The 21,916-nt window shown below is 37.1% G+C and overlaps 1 protein-coding gene across 1 annotated transcript in view; it reads left to right on the top strand.

Moving 5' to 3' along the window:
- Positions 1-21,916, top strand: part of LOC140156678 (protein DOP1A-like) — a 97,346-nt gene that overhangs the window by 16,950 nt on the left and 58,480 nt on the right. The window contains 6 exon segments of the mRNA XM_072179616.1: positions 11,579-11,931; positions 15,229-15,418; positions 16,371-17,159; positions 18,154-19,138; positions 19,758-19,904; positions 21,200-21,331. Of these exon segments, the coding sequence (XP_072035717.1) occupies positions 11,579-11,931; positions 15,229-15,418; positions 16,371-17,159; positions 18,154-19,138; positions 19,758-19,904; positions 21,200-21,331 (2,596 nt within the window).

The raw sequence follows: 21,916 nt of genomic DNA, 5'->3' as shown, positions 1-21,916 counted from the left end.
TGCGAAATAGGTTCCAAAACAGTCCTGTTTAATAGCGTCCTCTTGAAGGTATACTGAAGCTGTATCAATCATGAAGTTTTGATTAATTATCCTAAATTACCATTTTTGGGGTAAATGCAATTGGTTAGAGAAACGGGAATCATTGAAACACAATGGAGGAATAACCGCATGATGGTTTCCAACCTTCTGTAATATTTTCTATTTTGCCGCTTACCAATACATACCTTCAAATATGTGTTACCCACGAATATTTTGGTTACCCACGAATCCCTACTTAAATTATAGTTAACAATGTATTGATAGTGTTTTAGTTCATAGGAACTGTCAAACACGAGTTAATAGAATATTGCTGCATGAAAATATGGAATGATTTTACTAAAATAATAATATAAAACTGTTTGCTCTGTCTATTTGAATTTGGCAACTTCATTATTCTCAAAATTTTTATACCCAAAATGCCATAATGATCCATTCTAAATATTCCATGTAGTCTGTATTTTGATTAAAATTCATTTAAGTGCCATTGCAGCCTGAATTATTGACATTCGGAAAAGTATTTTAAAAAAAAAAAAAAAAAAATTAATAGGAATTGCTATTTTCCAGGCGCTGTTACCCACGAATCCATCCGAGATCCTCATCCTGCTGACGAGATACAAAATCTAACTTTATATTTATATGAAGCATTTATTCTAATCTTTCGAAATAATACAGTAATGTTAAATGACAGCCACTTTGGAAAGAGTTCAAGAATTGACACAATCTTAACTGTACACCTGGTTCTTTCTTAAAATTTGTAATAACCAAAATATTTCTTTGTAGATATATGTAATAAAATTCTATTTTACGTTCAAAGTCTTCACCGATTTCTAGTGTATATGAGTCACACATAAAATATTGAAAGATATTAAAGAAAGTGCAATTTTATGGCGTACAACAGGTGAAAAAGGCTTGAATTAAGTGGGTAACATGCATATCGCATTTAACACTTTATTTGGTCTAGCAAGAAAAGTTATTTTTCAATCCGATGGCACTTCCACCTGATGATTCACTAGATATGATCGTCTCATTTGATAAGTCTAGAATTGAAAAGGAAAACATTTTCAAAATGGCCCCCAGAGAGAATTTTGTCCCGCTTTGGCTGGAATTGACCATGTACATATTATGTAATTTGTGCAATTGAATGAATATATGTTATTATTATTCTGATAGGTAGTGGACATCCTATAGAAAGTACTATTGCAGTGCACACATGTGTGACCATCCAGGGTCTGTAATAAAAGCATCCAGGTCTGTCATCAAATTATGTGACAAGCAAAATAAGTCTGTTACACATGTATTTCATTTTCAGTTATTGTTTGACCATTGGAGTAGACAGATCATGGGGGGGAGTTTATGACATTTCAATGATATTGGAAGGGCACAGGTCCCCAGCCCCCATTTTCGGTTACACTACCGTCAGGGCACATCGTCATCATCCCTATATCTTTGTGTCAAAAATTGCCATGATAGTACAGTGAATCCTCTTGTTTTTCATCAGCTACGCATGGCGATTTTGTTCGAGATAGGCCGAGCGACTCGGGCTAAGCATACCATGACTGTCATATGAGATACTACAGAGTTTCTATATTCTACACATTATTACGATTTGTGCATGCTCTAGTACCCCATATGATGTTTCTATTACAAGAAAAATCGATTTGTTTCAGGTAAAACCAGGGTTTTGTTTCCAGTACACTCACTCGAAAAGGAATACACTAATTAGCGGGGCCTTGCGGCTTGCTGTGGATATCTTTTACTGCATTTTATAAGTAAAAATTTTGAAATCCAAAGTAAAAATTTTGATATATTTAATTTTGAGAATTACAATTATACTTTATAGGTATAAAGGAACATGTTTAGCCCATTCAGTTAAGTTCCAGGTGCAAGTCCTATATCACAATGCATATGTAAACTTTCTTTATCTGTGTCAATAATAGAATATTGATTTCAACGGAGTATTGAGCTGTATGGAAAAAAAATATTTATAATACAGGGTGTTGGCACTGTGCAGGGTTTAGCCAACACCCAAAAACTGCCCCTCCACCTGTCTCTGGGCCATCCACAGGCCGATTGGCCATAATCATCTGGTGTAGATTTCTTTTTGACATTGGGGGGAGGGGTGGGATTGGACAAAATTTCTTGGAAGTATAGTGAATTAAGCACCTTTTGGTGACAGAATAAGATAAAGTGATAAAATATGGTGCAAAAGTGGAATAAATTCACGCAACGCTTGCAAAAAGTTGTACTTTTGGGCTAAAATGACCAAATATGAGGTAAATTTGGTCAGAAACCCACATACAGGCATCAACATTTGGGGAGATGATTGTATGGACCATCCCCCTTACAAAATATTGGGATTTATCCCCCATCCCCCGGGATCTACGCCTATGGCCATAATTCTGACATGGGATTCAAGTGGCCCGTGTCAGTGAGTACATGTACGTCAAAATGGAGACTGTTGTACTACATGTTTGCATGTTCTGACTGTATAATGCATTAGAAATTGTTGCACCTTTACACATTTATAGGCTTTTTAAAAAATGGTTGATTTTACCAAAATTTAGAATTTTTTTAAAAAGAAATTGTACTATAATGGAATTTCATCTAGATATTTATCAGGCAGGTTATTCATTTGTTAAAATTACTTGTCCAAAAGTGCCCTTCCGTCATCCAATTTTTAGATTGGACATGTCTCAGGCAACTGTCTCATTGGATATGTCTCAAGCAACCTTGGCAACTATCTGTGTTTACACCTACAAAATTGTACCAGTTTTTTGAGACACGATCATTGAATGCAAAACTGAAAACAATGAAGTACAAAAGAAATTGGATATATTGCTTTTAGCTATTTTTCAAAATCAATTTTGCAAAATGTTTAACTCATTTACTTGATGGGCAATGTCAGTAAATTAGAACAGAAACCATTAAAAACACTTCCACTAATGTGTTTGTGTGTGTACATAGGGACAGTGTGTTCATGATTGATTGACCTAATATCTAATGGTCTTGTGACTAGCAATATTGTGAAACAAGTGTATGTACTTTCCATTTCATATAAAAAGAGGCATCCATGTACGTAAAACGTAACTTGTAAAAATCCTAGTGCAGGTTTTTGGTATGTTTGCTGAATTTTGATGGTTAAAGTGCAAATATGTTGGAGATAGTAACTGTTACTCCGTTGACATGGGGGGGGGGGGATGTCCTGGGCCTGCTTTCTGTGCAGGGCCTACATGTAGGATTGTGGCTGAGCGATAAAAAGGCCAAAGTTTGCCTTCCCATTTGTTTGTTTGTTTATTTTTTCTTTATCCTGGTCCATATTCTTGTTCATGTTGTTGAAAATTAATAAGTACCATACTAAAAATTGTAAAAATATGCCTATTTACTTGACTAGCAGATCTATAGTAAATGCATACTACATGTGTGTGATGATATCACCGTGTGCCAATGATTCATTCTGATATCAAGATTTATTTCAATAAATTGTCATTTATGTTTAGATTTAGAAGTGCAATAATCCTTTATTCAAATATGATTCACTGATTATATAAATAGCATGCATGTCTGTACTGGGATGTGAGAGTGCAGCAAGTTGATGGCTGATATAATATTATATTATAATGCAATTATAAATTATGCATGTAGCCATGTTCATAATTAGACATGTAGATATACATTGTGTATGGGATTAATTATCTACAATAAAATGACGTAAATAATTTATTGCCTCTATAAGTGCCCACCCAGCAACTTTACAACAAGCAGCATGTGATATTATTAACCACCCATCCAGTACTGTCAAAATACTTCCTTTTTAAAGCATACCTATTCAATGACTATACATGTGGGAAATTGAGCCTTGAAAATATTGAAAATGTACGCTATTTAAATTAAATTAAATTATGACGCTATTTTATAGTGGGCAGATGTATAGATATTAAAAATACTTATCAATAACCACCTGCAAATGCCTTAAAAACAGGACCTGGACATAATTATCTGGATACCATTTAGAGAGCACTATACATTGTAGTACATACATATTAAGTCGCTGGTAACCAGTCTTTCTAAAATTGGATGTGATGGGATTCAATTTTATTCAATAGGCTATCTATGCTGAACAACAAATCATTCACACAAAAATTATAAATTTGTTGTTTTGGTCCATTTTTGAGTGACATGATCTGATTTGTCCTTGCTTGCTTGCTTGCTTGCTTGCTTGCTTGCTTGCTTGCTTGCTTTTATATTTCAAGTTTTTGTAAAGAAGCTTTGCATTAAAATATTTGAAAAGTCTCATCAGTGTGAAGTGGTGATCAGCTCGTAATAGGTGGGAACTCATAATATGCATGATGGAAAGAATGGTATACACCTATCCGACTTCGCCATTACTGCGGTGTCCCCGATGTAAAACTGCGGTGTCCCGAGGTCGGGGGTTCCATCCATTATTTATTTTGTGCTATATAGTATTGTACCGGGAATTGTACACAACAGTGATATTCAATACACAATCATGAGTATTGAATTACGAATTAAATCTCCCGCTCTGGTACATCTGTGTTGCCGTCAATAGAGGTCCAAATACAGTAAACGCTTCTCGGATTGGTGTATACGCAGTTTAGGCACACGTATTGCATGACTGATGCACTTTTTTGTTTATTTACGGACTCATAGGTTAGGACTTTCTTGACGCATGTAGTAACAAAAACTTAATAATTTTCATCTACGAGTTGACCAGTATGTAATTTTAACAATTCTATTGTATGTTATTGTTCTCAGCAATACAAAAGTGTGTCAAGACACAACCAGATTCCTATTGCTGGTGCCCCCATAGTGCACTGCTGCCCAGCTACTTGATGGCTACTCATGAGTACCTATACCAGTGCAGTACCAGTGTGTGTACTGTATCTACTCGGACCCCATTTTCACAGAGCCTGAAGTTGACTTTAGTCGACTTTGAAACTTTATTTCAACAACAGGGTTGTGTGTAAACAGGGTTGTCGTAACTTGAACTCGACTTCAGAACTCGACTTCAGAACTCGACTTCAAATGACGACCCGGAGCAATTTTAAGTCGAATTTTGTAGTGTAAACGAACACATAATTAGAAGTCAACTTCATAATGTTTATTTGAATGTATGAGCAATTGATGGCATAAAAGTCGAATTCACAATTTATTTTGAAGTCAACTACCATGTAAACACCCTGTTAGGAAAAAAGTTATGCTAATCCTTAGTTGAAATCTGAATTTGATGTCGACTTCCCTCTGTGTAAACAGGGTCTATGATACATGTACCTACTCTAGAATTCCCGCAACAGTACCAAATGAAGTAGCTGGACGGCAGTATACCTCTTGGTGACCAGCAAGAAGAATCCAGTGGTGTAGATAGCATTATCAACATATTGAAGCCACTCTATTGGTAATGAATCAATTAAAATGGATTTACACTAAACCCATTTTGCCTGTTATGATATCGCATTTGTAGATATGATATTATGATGGCATAAAGTGTGACAGGTTTGACCTGGTTCTACTGCTATGGAAAAATATGTCACAAGGAATTTCATTTGGCAATTTGTGAGAAGCTCAGATTCACGGATCTAAATTTCAACAAACAAATATAGTTTATGAATGTACTTTATGATGGAAAAACAAAAATTATGAACATTGATTCTTCAACAACAGTGGTTTTCTAGTTCACAAAATAATGTTGACATGAAAATAACAGGTTGTATTTTAATTATTGTCATTGATTTGTACTCCACCAGGTGGTCTTGCAGAACTAGAACTGATCTATTGTTTTGTATTACAATGCATATTTATTTGCATATTTGATTTGATTTTTATCAATTTTTATTGATTGATTTTACTCTTAGTTCATGTATCTGCAAACAGATTTGTTTATTTTTTCTATGTGTTTGTTTTTATCAGAAATTAATATTAATGTCAGTTGTCATTTTCATTTTATTGTATTGCATTTGGTTGGTTGTTAGTTGGTTTGCTTATTATGACCAGTGTATTATTATTTTCATGACTATAAATGGAATCAGTAGCTATATATTGATCCATGATTTAGCAGTGATTTGGGTAGTTGATTTTATTTACTATCAATTTTTAAATTTGACTAGGTCAAATAGATTTTTTATTAGTGTCATGTGGGGGATGGGTGTGTTTTGTTACTGAGGGCTTACTGCAACAAAGGGCTATCTGCATTTTTGGCAATTTATTGAGGCCTTACCAAAATAATCCTGAGGACACTGAGAATGTTATGGACACAAAGGGCTATAGTTTATCCAGTATAAGATGGCACATGACCCTGTTCCTTTTCCACTATTATTGCTAAATTATATACATATATGAAGAGCTTTGTTTCAAAACCCCTTACATCCACTTGCCCATTTTTGAGAACACATTAAAAAATCATCAACAAATTCACTGATGTATGGGGGTTTGCAACAAAAGTAGTTTTTGGCGGGATGCTTGGGTAGGGTGATTTTGATGATTTCTTGATGTGTTCTCAAAATTGGGCAAGTGGATGTAAGGGGTTTTGAAAAACAAAGCTCTTCATATATCCCAAAATGATATTTTGAAGCCAACTGTACGAGTGTTCAGGCCATTTATTATTATTCAGACCTGAAGCTTTTCGTCTTTTTTAGCTGATTTCCTCTTTTTTATTCCTGAAATTTACTCATTATTTGTTATTTTCAGTCCAATTTGAGCTTTTTTAGCATGATTTTGCGCTATTTTCCTCTTGAAAGCATTTACCTCTTTTTTTTTCACAAATGGTCAGTTTCAGGTCTTGATAATTTTTCAAATAGTGTTCATTATACCAGTGTTCAGGGGTCCATTGCACTAAACTTTTAACCCTTCGTATCTCCAGTAACCATACGTAAAGTTACGAATACCCGATACTAGAACGCAACTTTATGAAGGGTCCCTGTAGAAAATCCCTATTACCATACTTAAAAAGGGTACTGTTCGTAAGTGAGTTTAGTGACTGGAACTTACGACTCGTTGTAAGTTACGAACTAGCACTGGCTTCTGAGCTGTACTCTGATACCTGTATGATGATTTTCCAACGCTGCGCTCGCTGTTCGAGAGGCGTTGCGGGTTGAGAACGGGGCTGCGCTTCGCTGCTCGCTCCACTCGTTGTTCGAGAGGCCTTGTGGTTTGAGAACGGGGCTAGTTCTATTACGAACAATTTCGATACTTACGAAGCTTTGTAAAGTTTAGTGAAATGGAACCCAGGCCCTTTATTATTATTTATATATGTTCAGCAGTTCCAGTTTCAATACTAGAGCTACAATTTAGAAATCTGCACAAGATGTGTGATGATTACACTGAGACCTTGAAACACTTGAAACATTAGGAGATTGGTTTTATCATCTATGATTCCTAATCATTCTATAGGCCTACACATCAGAATATTCATTCAATTATCAGAATATCCTTCAGTTAACATTTACATAAAATGTTTTTACTTCAATTTTGTATTGAAGCTATTTATATTGCAGTGTAATGATTTTTAATTTGGGTATAAATTAGGGGCTGGCATTTTCTTCGGAAGAGGGTCCCAAAAATACAGGGGGGGTCATCGAATTTTTTGACAAAAAATAGGGGGGTTATAAATTTTTTACACCCAAGATAGGGGCTGGTGACTCAAAATTTTCGCACGCATTCTTTGACTTCATAATCGAAATGTGCGTACAATCTATGCACAATTTTTACATGCTCTGCGCGCCTTCTTTACACTTATGATAAAAATTTAAACGCGCTCCGCGCACTTTCTTCACTCTTAAATTTTTTCGCTCCGAAAATTCCGGCAATAAATAATTTTTCTTGAGTCTGTGTAGGTGGAAGGGGGGGGGGACCTCCTTCCTAAGAAAATGCCATCCTCCTTATTATATGAAACATTAATCCTGCACTCTTATTTCTTAATTTTAACAGATAATTTTAGAATTGGACCCCTGCTCATCATTGATAGTAAATGAAGCTGTGTTTCCATGTTCTGTCTTGCAAAAATGACTTTATGTATTTTTCATTTCTATTACACATTACAAGGCTGTGAAGCCAATTTAAGTGGCAACATCTTAACTAGGTTGATAGCTGCAATAAAGGAAAAAAATAGTTGGCACACCTGGACAATTGGTAGTGTTCATTGCTGCTGTGATAGTTCTATATGGTGATTTTCACGGTAAAGGGTGTAACTTTTGATTTTTAGGGTCAAAATTTCAAACCACTTAAATATGTTTCTGTTTACTGAAATCATGCATAGAAGCAACTTAAATTCAAGTAAAATAATGTTTCAAGGCTTAAACCTTTTGATTTCTAATAAAAAATTTGACATTTGCATAACATTTTGGTTAAAATCTAAGAAAAATGTATTTTACATAACCTCAGAAAATGTTGACATGAAAGCTGGAATACATGTGAAATTCCATTCCAAAGTAAGTCAACAGATATAAGTTAAATTTTATACCATGTTTTGCTATGTTTGTAATTGCAGTTTTGAAAATTTTTAACATCAAGTGTCATTTACAATGGAAATTTCCAAACCTTAAACATATTTTTTAAGTTTTAATTGGGTTCCTAAAATAATTTGAATGTCTAACTTCATGTACAAATACTACTTGATGAAAGGAACCTCCCATCCAAGTTTCACAGAAATTGGAGTTATTTTTTAGAATTGGCAATTCAAGCGATTTGTGTTTCGGAGGCTTCAGTTAACAACACAGGTGATCATAAAAGTAAAATATTTAGCTAAGTACTACAAGTTGACATAAAAAAATAGGTAAAAAATATCACAATTACCAATTTTCATGCTTTGCTGCTAAGTATTGAATTTCAGTTGTGACAAAAATTAAATTATCACAGCAAGTCATTTTTTTTGTTTCGGAGGCTTCATGTTAACAATTGTTAAACATTGCAGAAGTAGTTTTTTGAAAACAACAGTGTTGGGATCATCTAAGCTGTTATTTTCTTGTGTGTATTGAATCAATGATTCTATGCGGCAGATATTGTAGATTTATCACACATTAATTTTTTCACCCATTTGTTAAGTATGGTGTTTTTTGCATGTGAAGCCTCCGAAACAGGCTTTTTAAGGTATCAGTATATTTTTCAAACATTAACCATAATGTCAATTTTTTTTTTTAATTTATGACATTCTGCACATATCAAGTAATAATTACAATGCAGATATCAGTATGAAACACACCAATTTAGATATGCATAGATGATAATTAAGTTTACTGTTGTTTCGGAGGCTTCATTTGTTTCGGAGGCTTCAATTGTTTAAAACGGAAAGTTTGTATTGGGTCCCATTTTCAAACGGTGATATATATCTCCACGATTTAAAAACATGTGACTTGAGGATCTACTTTGCTACATTTTGATAAATAGATTGGATGAGCTCTTTTATTTATATTTGCACAAGCTTGCTGAACAGTTTGTTTCGGAGGCTTCAAAAAGTTAACGGAAAAACGGCTATTTGAAGTCAAGATTTTATAAAAATTTTAAAAGCTTGCAAATCGGCTAATTTTTGTTACCCATTTCAAGTTAAGATAACAACTGTTATAAATCAAGAAGAAGTGAAGAAATAACCAAGAATTATGAACCAAAGCTACACCCACAAAGTTTGTTAACAATTGTTAACGGAAAATGAAGCCTCCAAACGACAAATATCGAAGTCTGGTTCTCAAAAATACAGGGCCGTTCACAATTAAATCTAATGTGGCAGTGTTTACTGAACATATGACTGTACTTTCAGGATAAGAAAAATTATCCATGAACTAACTGAAGAAAACACAGGGTTTTACAAAAATGTTACTGTTTTTTATAGTTTTTCAAAATGGCAATATTAAGTACATTTAAGCCTGCTAAAACTGAACGCAGTAACTCCCAAAGCTGATTATGCTACCCAAGGTAGCTGCTAACTAGATGACTTATGTGGCCAAAAATTATGGAATTCTGTGGCTTTATTAGAACACTACGGATTAAAATGTTAAAAATCCAAAGTTACACCCTTTACCGTGAAAATGACCATATTTGATGACTAGTACAAACCATCCCCTTTCCTCCCCCATACTCCTTATTTTTGAGAGCCCGATGGCAAAAGTGCTTTCATCAACATTGAATTGGGGGAGAGGGGTATAGTGATATACATTTAGTATGCCAGAGTTATGGCAATATTATTTTCCTTGCATGTAACAAGCCTTAGATTATTAATACACAGATTGGAATTTTCCATGCCTGTGCCCTCTAAGCGTACTCGAATTCAGCTGACGCCGGTACAGCGTACAGACCTGGCGACATCGCTTATCTTACGCGAGAAGTTTCTTTTGTGTACGCTCGCGCTGTTTGCGCTATTTTTGAGTTTGCTCACGCGGTACCTGACTTAGCGTTGATCCCTTGAGGCAACATGCCATGTTTCCGCGGTATGCTTGTAACACTATATACCAATATTCCATCCATCAAGCTCTGATGGATCCATCTAAAGGCAGTGGAAACCTATGATCGTATCTATTATCATCTTCATAACTACCACACCAAAGCTCATGTGTTCTAATTTCCTCTTTTAATATTACAGGTACTACAAGCCAACTCAAGATACAACATCATACCCAAACAACTCCTCATAGGCAAAAGACTAGCACAATGCACCCATCCAGCCCTCCCAAGTGGGGTCCATCTCAAGGCCCTGAAGACCTATGATTTTCAAAACTACCACACCAAAGCTCATAATGTGTTCTAATTTCCTCCTTTAATATTACAGGTACTACAAGCCAAGTCAAGATACAACATCATACCCAAACAACTCCTCATAAGCAAAAGACTAGCACAATGCACCCATCCAGCGCTCCCCAGTGGGGTTGATCTCAAGGCCCTAGAGACCTATGATCTCATCTTCAAAACTACCACATTAAAGCTCATAACATGTTCTATATTCCTCCCTTAATATTACAGGTACTACAAGCCAACTCAAGATACAACATCATACCCAAACGACTCCTCATAGGCAAAAGACTAGCACAATGCACCCATCCAGCCCTCCCCAGTGGGGTTCATCTCAAGGCAGATGAGATCTACGATCTCATCTTCAAAACTACCACACCAAAGCTCATAATGTGTTCTATTTTCCTCCCTTAATATTAGGTACTACAAGCCAACTCAAGATACAACATCATACCCAAATGACCCAAATGACTTCTCATTGGCAAAAGACTAGCACAATGCACCCATTCAGCCCTTCCCAGTGGGGTCCATCTCAAGGCCCTGAAGACGTACAATCTCATCTTTAAAACTACCACACCAAAGCACATAATGTGTTCTATTTTCCTCCCTTAATATTACAGGTACTACAAGCCAACTCAAGATACAACATCATACCCAAATGACTCCTCATTGGCAAAAGACTAGCTCAATGCACCCATCCAGCCCTTCCCAGTGGGGTCCATCTCAAGGCCCTGAAGACGTACAATCTCATCTTTAAAACTACCACACCAAAGCTCATAATGTGTTCTATTTTCCTCCTTTAATATTACAGGTACTACAAGCCAACTCAAGATACAACATCATACCCAAACGACTCCTCATAGGCAAAAGACTAGCACAATGCACTCATCCAGCCCTCCCCAGTGGGGTCCATCTCAAGGCCCTAGAGACCTACGATCTCATCTTCAAAACCATAGGACCAAAGCTACTGTGTCAGGACATGTTCATATACAGTGCCGGCATATTTCCGTTGCTAGGTTACGCTGCCATGCCGGTGAAACCGGTGTTGTTGAATCTTTACGAGGAACATTACCTGCCGTTGGGAGAACACCTGAAGCCTTCATTGACAGGATTACTACAAGGGATTCTGCCTGGGTTGGAAGAAGGATCTGATCAGAATGATAGGTAAGTCAATATAAGAGGGTACTTCAATATTTTTTGGACGGGCATATGAGGCTCCAGACTTGAAACCCTCACCCATTTCCAAGGGCCATTTGACTGTGGACAGGAACTCATTTCTAAGGATTTTCTTAGAAATATAGACCCATGTCTAAGGATTTCTTTTGAAATATAGACCCATTTTCCCCGAAATGATCGAGATTTATTCACCATGCTCGTGGAAAAGGGGTTTATGTCAAAAATGGACCGATGTCTAAGGATTTTCCAGCAAAAAATAGGGACCCATGGCTAAGGATTTTTGGCAATAGAGCAACCCATCAAGGAGCAGCACATCGCCATATGCCTTTTGTATGGGAGTACCCCCCTACCTCTACAGGGTCTTACTACTTGCCCAACAATACATTTACTGGCCCACTTAACTAACAAAAAGACTCCATTTTGTCAGTTCACTTGATGTAGTGGACCCAACTGAATCTCTTGGTGCAGCCATGAAATATCAAGCATGGATATCCTGTGTTTGCCCATTGGCACTCGGCAGAGAGAGAGAGAGCATGAAAGAGCCTGGAAGTACAATTGCTGTTATGCAATTCATAACTTGCAACACTACAATAAAATCTTTAAAATCTACTGGCCTGCCGGGTCGGCATTGTTGAATACTTACTAGCCTGACGCAAAAATACTGTCACAGGCTGCCAGGCCGCCACTTAAATCGGACTCTGGTCAGGAAAATTATGGGAGTTGATTCTTGAAATATTGTGTATAATGCATGGACGCGCATTTTGCATACTACGCGCAGTGCTACAGCAATTTTTCTTGCGGGTTGTTGGATTTTATTTTCAACATATTTTTGTTATAAAAGCAAACATCATGGGATTTTTCTCGTGTATGAAATAGGTTCATAAATGTGTGAGAAATAATACACAAAATAATACACTTGTAGTTGTACTGAGATGTTGATGCGTCTAATGCACAAGCCTCCACGTCTCAGTATGTGTGCATTATTGGGGGGAGTAAACAAGTTACAAGTACAATAGAAAAAGAAATTAAAATGGATGCATTATGGAAACCAAGCTTCAAACAAAAGGCATATTGATCAGTGTACTTTGTCCCACTCAATTAAAACTGTTTAATTCATGCTTAGAGCATTTTGAAAACATCCCATGATCCACCTTAAAGACTTAATAGTCTAAGATCTCTTGATCTGAGACCAGTTTCCCTCTTAAAGGGAAATATTATTATGTACCATCATGTAGGCTTGGGCATTGCCAGACTTTAGCATCGCATATCGCCTGTCATTATTTCTACATATCGTAATCGCGATAAGGATTTAATTTCGCGATATATCACGGGGCACGATATCGCCCAAGCCAACCATCATGTAATATATGGAAATACAATTCATTGTGTTACTGTATCACATTATCCTTATGATTATCATATTTCCATTTCATGAGCATCATGCATGATTTAACATTAAAATGTTCTGCAAAATCCATATATGTGATAACATGTTTGGCAGAACAGATGCTTGCTGATTTCATGCTTTATGTATGTTATTCATACATGTTAACCATCAGGACATTGTGAGCAAATAAATAATTATGTAGTAATTGCTTACATGAAATTATGGTCACAAATCTATAGCATATTGCACTGCTGTAATTAATTACGCCAAACCTGCACACATTAACTACATTTTGTACATGTGACATGATCAAGGGGAATGAGGCGAAGGTTGCTAATATTGTTTGTGAGATATTTTTAAAAACAGTATTTCAATTTTTTTGTTTTATATTGTTTCAGCCATGGATAAATTGCTATAACTCGGTAACCAGATGTCCAGTTTTGATGGGGGTTGCATCAAAATGTAGCATTCATAAACTGCCAGAAAAATTGATGTATAAAACTTCTAATTTTGAAAATTGCCAACTTGTGACTCATTCCCCTTGATCATGTCACATATCTTCATACACTGTTGCTGATTACGGTGGCCCAAGACAATAAACCATTCAACTCTATGGGCACTATCAGCCGAGTAAGAACTATTTTGATTGGTTTTAAAGAGGGCTACATCATGTATTGAGCCAATCAGAGATATGGTTAGAATAGTCACTACGGCTGAAGGAAATTAAGTTTAAAATTGCTAAGAGTTCTATAAGCTCTATTATGAATGGTTACTGAGATGATTATATCATGTAATAAATAAATCAGGAGCACTATAAGCAGTATCCGAAATAAGGACAATTTGGAGGTTTTCACAAGGACAACTAGAGCATAAATTCTGCTTGTCCTCAAAACGTTTTGGTTGTCCCCAAAATGTGTCATATTTTCGAGTGCAAAAAATCAAATTTGTTTGATGTCTTTTGTTCAAATTGATCATAATCGGAAGCTGGCTAGTTAAGATGGTGATTCTATTTACAGGTAAATTAAGTAATTATGGGCCAAGTTCAAAACTCGAAACGCTAGTGGCTCTGTGATAAACACACGCGCACATAGCGTGGTACTAAAGAAAGTAGTCTTACATTGCGTACATGCTTAGTACGCTACTTGGATGCAACAGGTACGTTTGAGCTTGGCCAAGAATTGCTTAATTTACCTGTAGGTATTTGATGGAATTGAGTTGTATTGGTATGTTGTTGTAAAGTGAGTGTTTAGACTTGTCTTTTGCAAAATTTTGTAGGAGCATTTATTAGGGTAGGACTACAAATCAGGTAGAATATAGTAGTAGGAGAATACAGTAAGCCAAATAATGAAGGTACCAATTATGTTCACCCCCTGTATATCCTAAACAAAGGCAGATATGTCATAATTGGAACCAGCCGCCAATAGCTGCATCTTTTAGCTTGAATTTGAGACCTCATTCGTTTAAATTGTTCAAGAAATAAACACACAACGATCCAAAAACCCAAGGAAGATGCAAATTTAAAAGTTGCAGTTTACCACATTGCATGCCCTATTGATTTGTACACAAAGCGTTCTCAAACAAGAGAACTAGCGCCGTGCTTTCATTGATTTGCACGAAAAACTAGCGTCGTGCTTTCATTGATTAAACACAAAAGTGCAACTTTTTATTTCATATCTTCATTTGGTTTTGGATCACCGTTTCTTTAATTCTCAACCAATGTCAACAAATAAGGTCCTAAATCAGAGCTAAAGCGTACAGGCTTTGGCTGTTTGTTTTAATTTTGACACATTTGTCTTTATTTAGGATATACAGGGGTGAACACAGCTGATATCTTAATTCTTTTGCTTACTGTATGTATGTGTAGTAATCCTGATTTATATCAAATTTTCCCCCTACAGAACACAGACATTACTAGAGCAGCTATGTGCAGGCATGGTGAAATCCAACTTCTACTTTGCATTATGGGATTGCGTTCTACACAGCCCATCGGTGCGACTCCCAGCTATTGCCTTTGTATTATCGCAAGTAGACCGCAAAGTGCCCATGAAGGACCAAGCTTATATTATGGGAAATAACAAGGCTCTATTGGTAAGTAAAATCTGCTGCATTCAGTCCCTCAGTGCAACTACCAATATGTGGTTTTTTTTTAGGGTTTCTCTACCGGAAGTCAATTTGTGCCGAAATTCCTTCCCACGATGCAATAGGCGTATTAACCTCCGAAATGTATCTATTGTTATGCAATACGCTTATTGCATTGTGGGGAGAAATTTCGGCACAAATTGACTTCCGCTAGAGAAACCCTGAATCCGTGTATTATTGCCTAACCGCAAAATGCCCATGAAGGACTAAGCTTATATTTTGTAAAATGACAAGCCCATGTTAGTATATAAAATCTGCTACATTGTGAGATTGCTTTCAAGACAGCCCTTCTGTGTGACTCTTTTTAATTAAAGACAGAATTCAAAAGACTAGTTTGCATCTGACGTCATCTAACTCATGGTTTGTTTACAAGTGCTGTGATGATGAGTTGCTGAAGGTGGCGGTAAAAATAGGACACCTTAATTTTGCACCTTCAAATATATCTCAAAAGTTAGGTCTCCATAGAAAGAAACTTTCTTTCCCAAAGGCACCACATCGACAATGTCTAGAAAAATTGCTGTTTACCTTGAAGAAGTACATATTTTTTCGCCATTTTCTATGATTCCTTTCCTCCTATCAGCACCAGATGAGTTGACCCTCCTTTCACGTGCTATTAACCAATCAAGGGTCGTAACTAAGTGATGTAAAAATACTAAGCACCAGTGATACAAAACTATCAAAGGCTGTATGTAGTACTTTTGGGATTTAGAAAAACCATACGTGAGAGTATTCACAACAAAATTCATTTGTGGTATTTTTATGATTCATTTTCAATGCCTGTGATTGAATTTGTTGATACTCGAGCTTGGTATTATGGTTTTCTTTACTTATTAAAGGTGTTTATTCACAGATTTTTATCCAATTAATGTTTTCTCATCTTTATGGATATACTTTTTTTCAGGTCGAGTCAGTTTGTTCAGCGCTCTATGACAATGTCGCCCTCGTACAACGCAACATCCTGGACCTCATACTAGTCTTGTTTCCAATCCATGATGCATGTGTTTCTCACGACAACATCTCCAGAATCTTGACTGCTGCCCTCAATGTGTTGCTACGTCGTGACATGTCACTAAACAGACGCCTATATGCCTGGCTGCTTGGGAATGACACTAACGGTTTTGTAACCGCCCCTAAACTTATAACTAAAGTTAACAGGTCCGATAGTACCTTAACCAACGATAGTATTATCAGCACAGATGATGAGTCAGCAATTTATTTTGAAACATACTCAAAGCACATACTGATTGAGTCGTTAAAGACGTGGCTACACAAGACTCCTCACATAGAACCAGGGTACACGGAAAAGAAATCCTCCATGTTGAAGCCCTACAGGTTACTCATCAGCCTTATAGACAAGCCGGAAGTTAGCACGTCCATTATCGATGATATTTTCATCGAGGTTTTCCGCGCTTTGTACAACAGGTGCACAGGAGTGGTGAAAGGTGATTCTGGGAAAGGGTCAAAGGTCAAGAAGGAGGTACTGCATGGTAGTGATAGGCCAACAGATCTGATCAAAACAGCTAATATGTTGTTTGGAACTTTTGAGGCATTTTTCATGTGGGATTTTATAGCAAGGAAGTTTGAGAAGTGTTGCCAGGAGAGAGCTACCAAGACTAATGGTGGTGATGGTAATCTGACTGTGTCCGAGCTGTGTAAACTGGTGGACTTCTTGCTGGATATTGTTTCATTGGTAAGTTGATATCCATACTTGATTGAACAAATTCAACAGGATCGGTAGAGTAAAATCAGTAACTAAAGTTCCTTGTGTATCTGATCCAATGATGCACTTACTTGTGAATGTTTCAGCAACCACATTTGCCTTTATCAACACTTGATGACTGATGAGGGGTGACTGCAATCTACTGACAACCGACACTTGAAGGATGTCCAGCGTGATTTTTTGGGTTGCCAGCGTCGGTTTTCAGTGGATTGCAGTCATTCCTCAAGTGTTGACAAAGGCAACAGAGGTTGCTGAAATGATCACAAGTAAGTATATAATTGGATCAGATACAAGGAACTTTAGTTACTGTGAGATCTATACTCTTTTTCACCCGAATGTGGAAGTGACTTCAAAGCGTTGAGGCAGCTGCTTCACGCATGCATCTTTGTGGCATTTTTAAAGCGCTTGTGTGTGAATGCCAACGCTTTGATTGAATGCTAGCAAGTTGAAGCTGTACGTAATAAAATGCGCATTGATCTCATTGCCCCATCTAGGTGATAAATGGTATAGGGTGACATCGGGAGATAAGATCTGCATTGATAGGCATTTCCGAAATCCAGACAAAATGTGGACTTCCTTAGCGCGCAGATGACACACGTACAAGTTATATGCAATTACGCGCTTACAAGTCTACGCTTCTGCAACATGTGTACTACATGCTTACAATAATGTAGCTTTTGTAACACTTCTGTAAATGTAAAGTTAATTTTTATTACTTCTGTGGTCCGAGCTGTGCGCCAAGCGTAGACGAGCCATGGAGAGTACTCACGCTGAACGCACTTGACAACAAACCAGTTGACACATTGGTCGTTGGCATGGTGCGTAGTAGGCGACCTTGTCACTTCTACGCGATCGCAATTCACCAGCGCATTCCTGGACCACAGAAGTAATAAAAAATTAACTTTAAACTACTTCAAAAGGTTCATTTAGATTAAATTACACTTTGTATTCCGTCTTATAACAGGAAACCTACATCGAAACACCAACAGAGTTCCTTCCACAACTCCTGTGTAAAATCACCATGTCACTGACAAACTACTGTACCTATCTCAGCCTAGATGAAATCAACGACGGTCTTCGTCTCTGCGCCAAGCTACTCACCAAAGTCCAACCTTCCATGGTGCTCAGTCCAGATCCTGTTGATGAAGAGCTGGAAGATAATGAACATGGTGATTGGGAGATTGTAGAAGAGGACTCTTTACAGGTGGGAAGTGGAAGAAGATCCGACTCGTTGTCAACATCAACTCCAAGTAAGAACAGTCAGCGCAGTCCCGACAAGACTGTAAGTAGCGGGAGTGAGAAAGATGTGACGAGCAGAGGTGATGCTGAGGAGAATCATAATCAGAATCACGAATCAAATGATACGGAAAATCAAGTTGACTTCAAAGGGATCAAAGAATTTACACTCCCTGTGAGTCCGGAGAGGTCTTTGGATAGATTGGTATCAGATCCTAATGCTGAGATACCAAGAGGAAATGATGAAGATGAAGATGAGGATGTAACGGTATCGAAATCCAAAAGACCAACACTTGTAGACTCATTGTCCCTTCAAAGTGATCCCGGTTCTGAGTCAAGACATGTGATAGATAGTAAGCTTCGTACTAGCAGCATTACGTCTCTAACAGCTAGCCTAACAGAGAGTGAACTTGAACAAGCACCTGTATTCCTAATGCAGGCTTGTGTACAGTGTTTTCAGTCGTTCTTCCACAAATTTGTCAGTAGCAAGATCTTACCGAGCGCAGATGCGATCAAAATGCATATTGCAAAGCTGCAAGTTGGGAAGAGGGCTGGGTTGGATAGTAGGAAACCCGGTGGTGGTAATGGGGAAGATGTGCTGCTCAAATTGCCGAAAGGGTTGGAAGAACTGATGGAGAGAGAACAGCCGGAGAATGGACGGATCAGAACTGACTCGGTGCTGACCAATGATTCATCAACAGCTAATTATTTGGGTAAGTGATATTGTGTGTAGAGCGTTTTCATTCACATTGTATAAATGTAACAATAGTAGAATAACAATTATATTTTGATCACGGTTTCAAATATTTTTCTAGTTTTAAATACATTTCCCGTTTTAATGTTTGGGGGTTAGTAAACAGAACTGGCAAAAAAAATCTATGTTTGCTATTGTTGGCAACATCAAAATGTTTAGAGAAAGAAAAGCCTTGTTTTGGTCGAAAATAACACATTAACAGCCCGGCAAAGGTGGTTTTATGAGCTGGAAGTTTGTGTTATACTACTATTCCAAAAGGCAGCACTCTCCATACTTTAATTCCTGAGAAAATGTAAAAAAATACAACAATACCTCATTTCAGCATCTTATTTCCCTTAATAAATCGACTTGTTTTCAGCCAGTGCCTGTAGATCATTGTTTTTATGCCAATGCTGTGATGTAATCAAATGTGCAATATCATTTTTACATGTGTTGTTTGAAAAGACAAAGGTACAATGTTTATGTGATCATAGAGAAATGCCTTGAAAATAATCCACACATGAGGTCACAAGACAACTTTCATTACTTACTGACCACCCCTCGTAATTGTTGACTATAATTATGTTTTATCTTGACAGATGATGTCACCTTGGAATGTGATGGGTCAGCCATAGCAGTTCAAGCATTCAGCACAGCCTGTCATCTACTAGTTGAGTTTGCTTGCTTTCCTATGTATTGTAATGAAACTGTATCTGCAGCACTGCTCAAGACACAAAAGATTAAAGGTAAGGATGTTAAACCCCCGGCGGTCATCTAACAGCATTTCTGATTGGTTGATAACTTCAAATGCTCATTTCAATGTCCAATTATGACTAGGCTTTAAACTATTTATGGCCAAACTTGCATTTGCAGATGATCTTATTTATACCCTCCTTGATTGGTTTAAAATTGGACACAATATTCATTTTGACCAATCAGGTAGTTCTCATGGGGTTAACTTTCTCCATGCAGGTGTCGACTGCAGACGACAAGTTTCTGACAATGTCCTGATTGAACAAATTCATCAGGATCGGTAGAGTAAACTCAGTAGATAAGGTTCTTAGTATCTGATCCACCAAGTTCATTTACTTGTGTACATTTCAACAACACCTGTTGTCTTTATCAACACTTGATGGCTAGTGACTGGTACACAGTGTCGACAACAGGCAAATAATTATTTTGTCCCTGCAATGAATCACGTTCTAATATTCCGTTGGTGAGCGACAGGCAATTGGTATCTCACCAATAAGGTTTAGCTCGTTTTTCCGAACGCAAGAAAAGGAGTCCTATCTGATTGGCTAGAAACCGATCGCTAGATCGCTAAGTACAAACTCAGATGTAGAGATGTATTTAATTCCATTTAAATCAATATTCTATTCTATTATTGACGCAGATAAAGAAAGTTGTAGTGTTTCACTATGGTGCATTGTATTATAGACTTGTGATTTGATATTCTATAGCCAGTGCTATACAGCACGTGGGTCTGAGGTGAATGGGCTATGCTTGTTCTTTTCACATGATTATAATTCTCAAACAGTTGAATATATCACATTATTATCGCACGATTTAAAAACATTTTGGTGAAAATGCAGTAAAATATATGTGTTGAAAGAAAACAGCAATTGCAGCTGAGTGTATTGAACTTCCAGTTAGTGTATTGAAAACAAAACCTGAGTTTTACCTGACAACAAATCAAATTTTCTTGTAATGGCAACGTCATATGGGGTACTGAGCATGCGCAGATTGTAAAAATGTGTATGAATAGAAACGCTGCGGTATCTCATATCGTTCAAGTGATATGCTTAGCCTGATTCACTCGTACTATCCCAGCAATTTTTGACACAAAGATATAGGGATGATGACGCTGTGTGCTATTGGCAACTGATGGCACTTTGTCATGAAATTCCAACACTGTCACTGTAGTAACTCTCAAAGTTGATATATTTCTTTGCCTTTTCATTGTAGGCAATGTTCTGAGCCTCCCTGACCGGCTTCGATCGTTACTGGTTTAATAAGTTGATATTTTTTCTTTTCATTGTAGGCAATGTTCTGAGCCTCCCTGACTGGCTTCAATCCTTATTGGCCTGCTGTTGTTTTGTTTACAACTTTCCAATTCAGAACACAGCAATATCAACTACTATAGAACTCATTGGGCTCACCAAATCTGTCACAGGTAAGATATATGGCACCTTAGTGGTTGTATGAACTCGTTTGAAAACAGTAATCTATAGTTAGTTAGGCTTAGAAAGAAAACGCAATCTTGCTTTTCTCGCTGTGAATCTCTCTTTTTAGTGCTTTTCTCGCTTTTAAAAGATTCATTTCTACCACGAAAATCTATTTCTGTGGCGCATGGTTGCAGAATTCGACAACCATTGCAACTAAAAAAGCTGAAATTTGACCTGATTTTCCAGCCTGAAAGCACCATTGCCAACAATGCCTAGAAAAGTTGCTTAATGCCTGGTAAAAGTACTGCCATTTTTCGCCATATTCTGCGATTCCTTTTCTCCGATGAGGGCACCAGATGAATCAATTTTCCTTTTACACGCTACTGACCAATTTTGGCTGTGGGGAGTTGATATGTCAGACACACACTAATATTGGGCTATTCCAGTTGAAATCCACACTACCCCTGTGGAAGATTTTGGAAATACCTTCCACAGGGGGATTAAGTTTTTCAAATATAATTGGTCAGAGTTAATCATTTTGAAACCCATACTCCCCCTGTATTATGGCTTTACCTATAACTTTTACATCTGGA

Source organism: Amphiura filiformis, chromosome 7 (assembly GCF_039555335.1).
Source record: "Amphiura filiformis chromosome 7, Afil_fr2py, whole genome shotgun sequence".
NCBI lineage: Eukaryota > Metazoa > Echinodermata > Ophiuroidea > Amphilepidida > Amphiuridae > Amphiura > Amphiura filiformis.
This window is presented reverse-complemented; position numbering and strand designations above follow the sequence as displayed.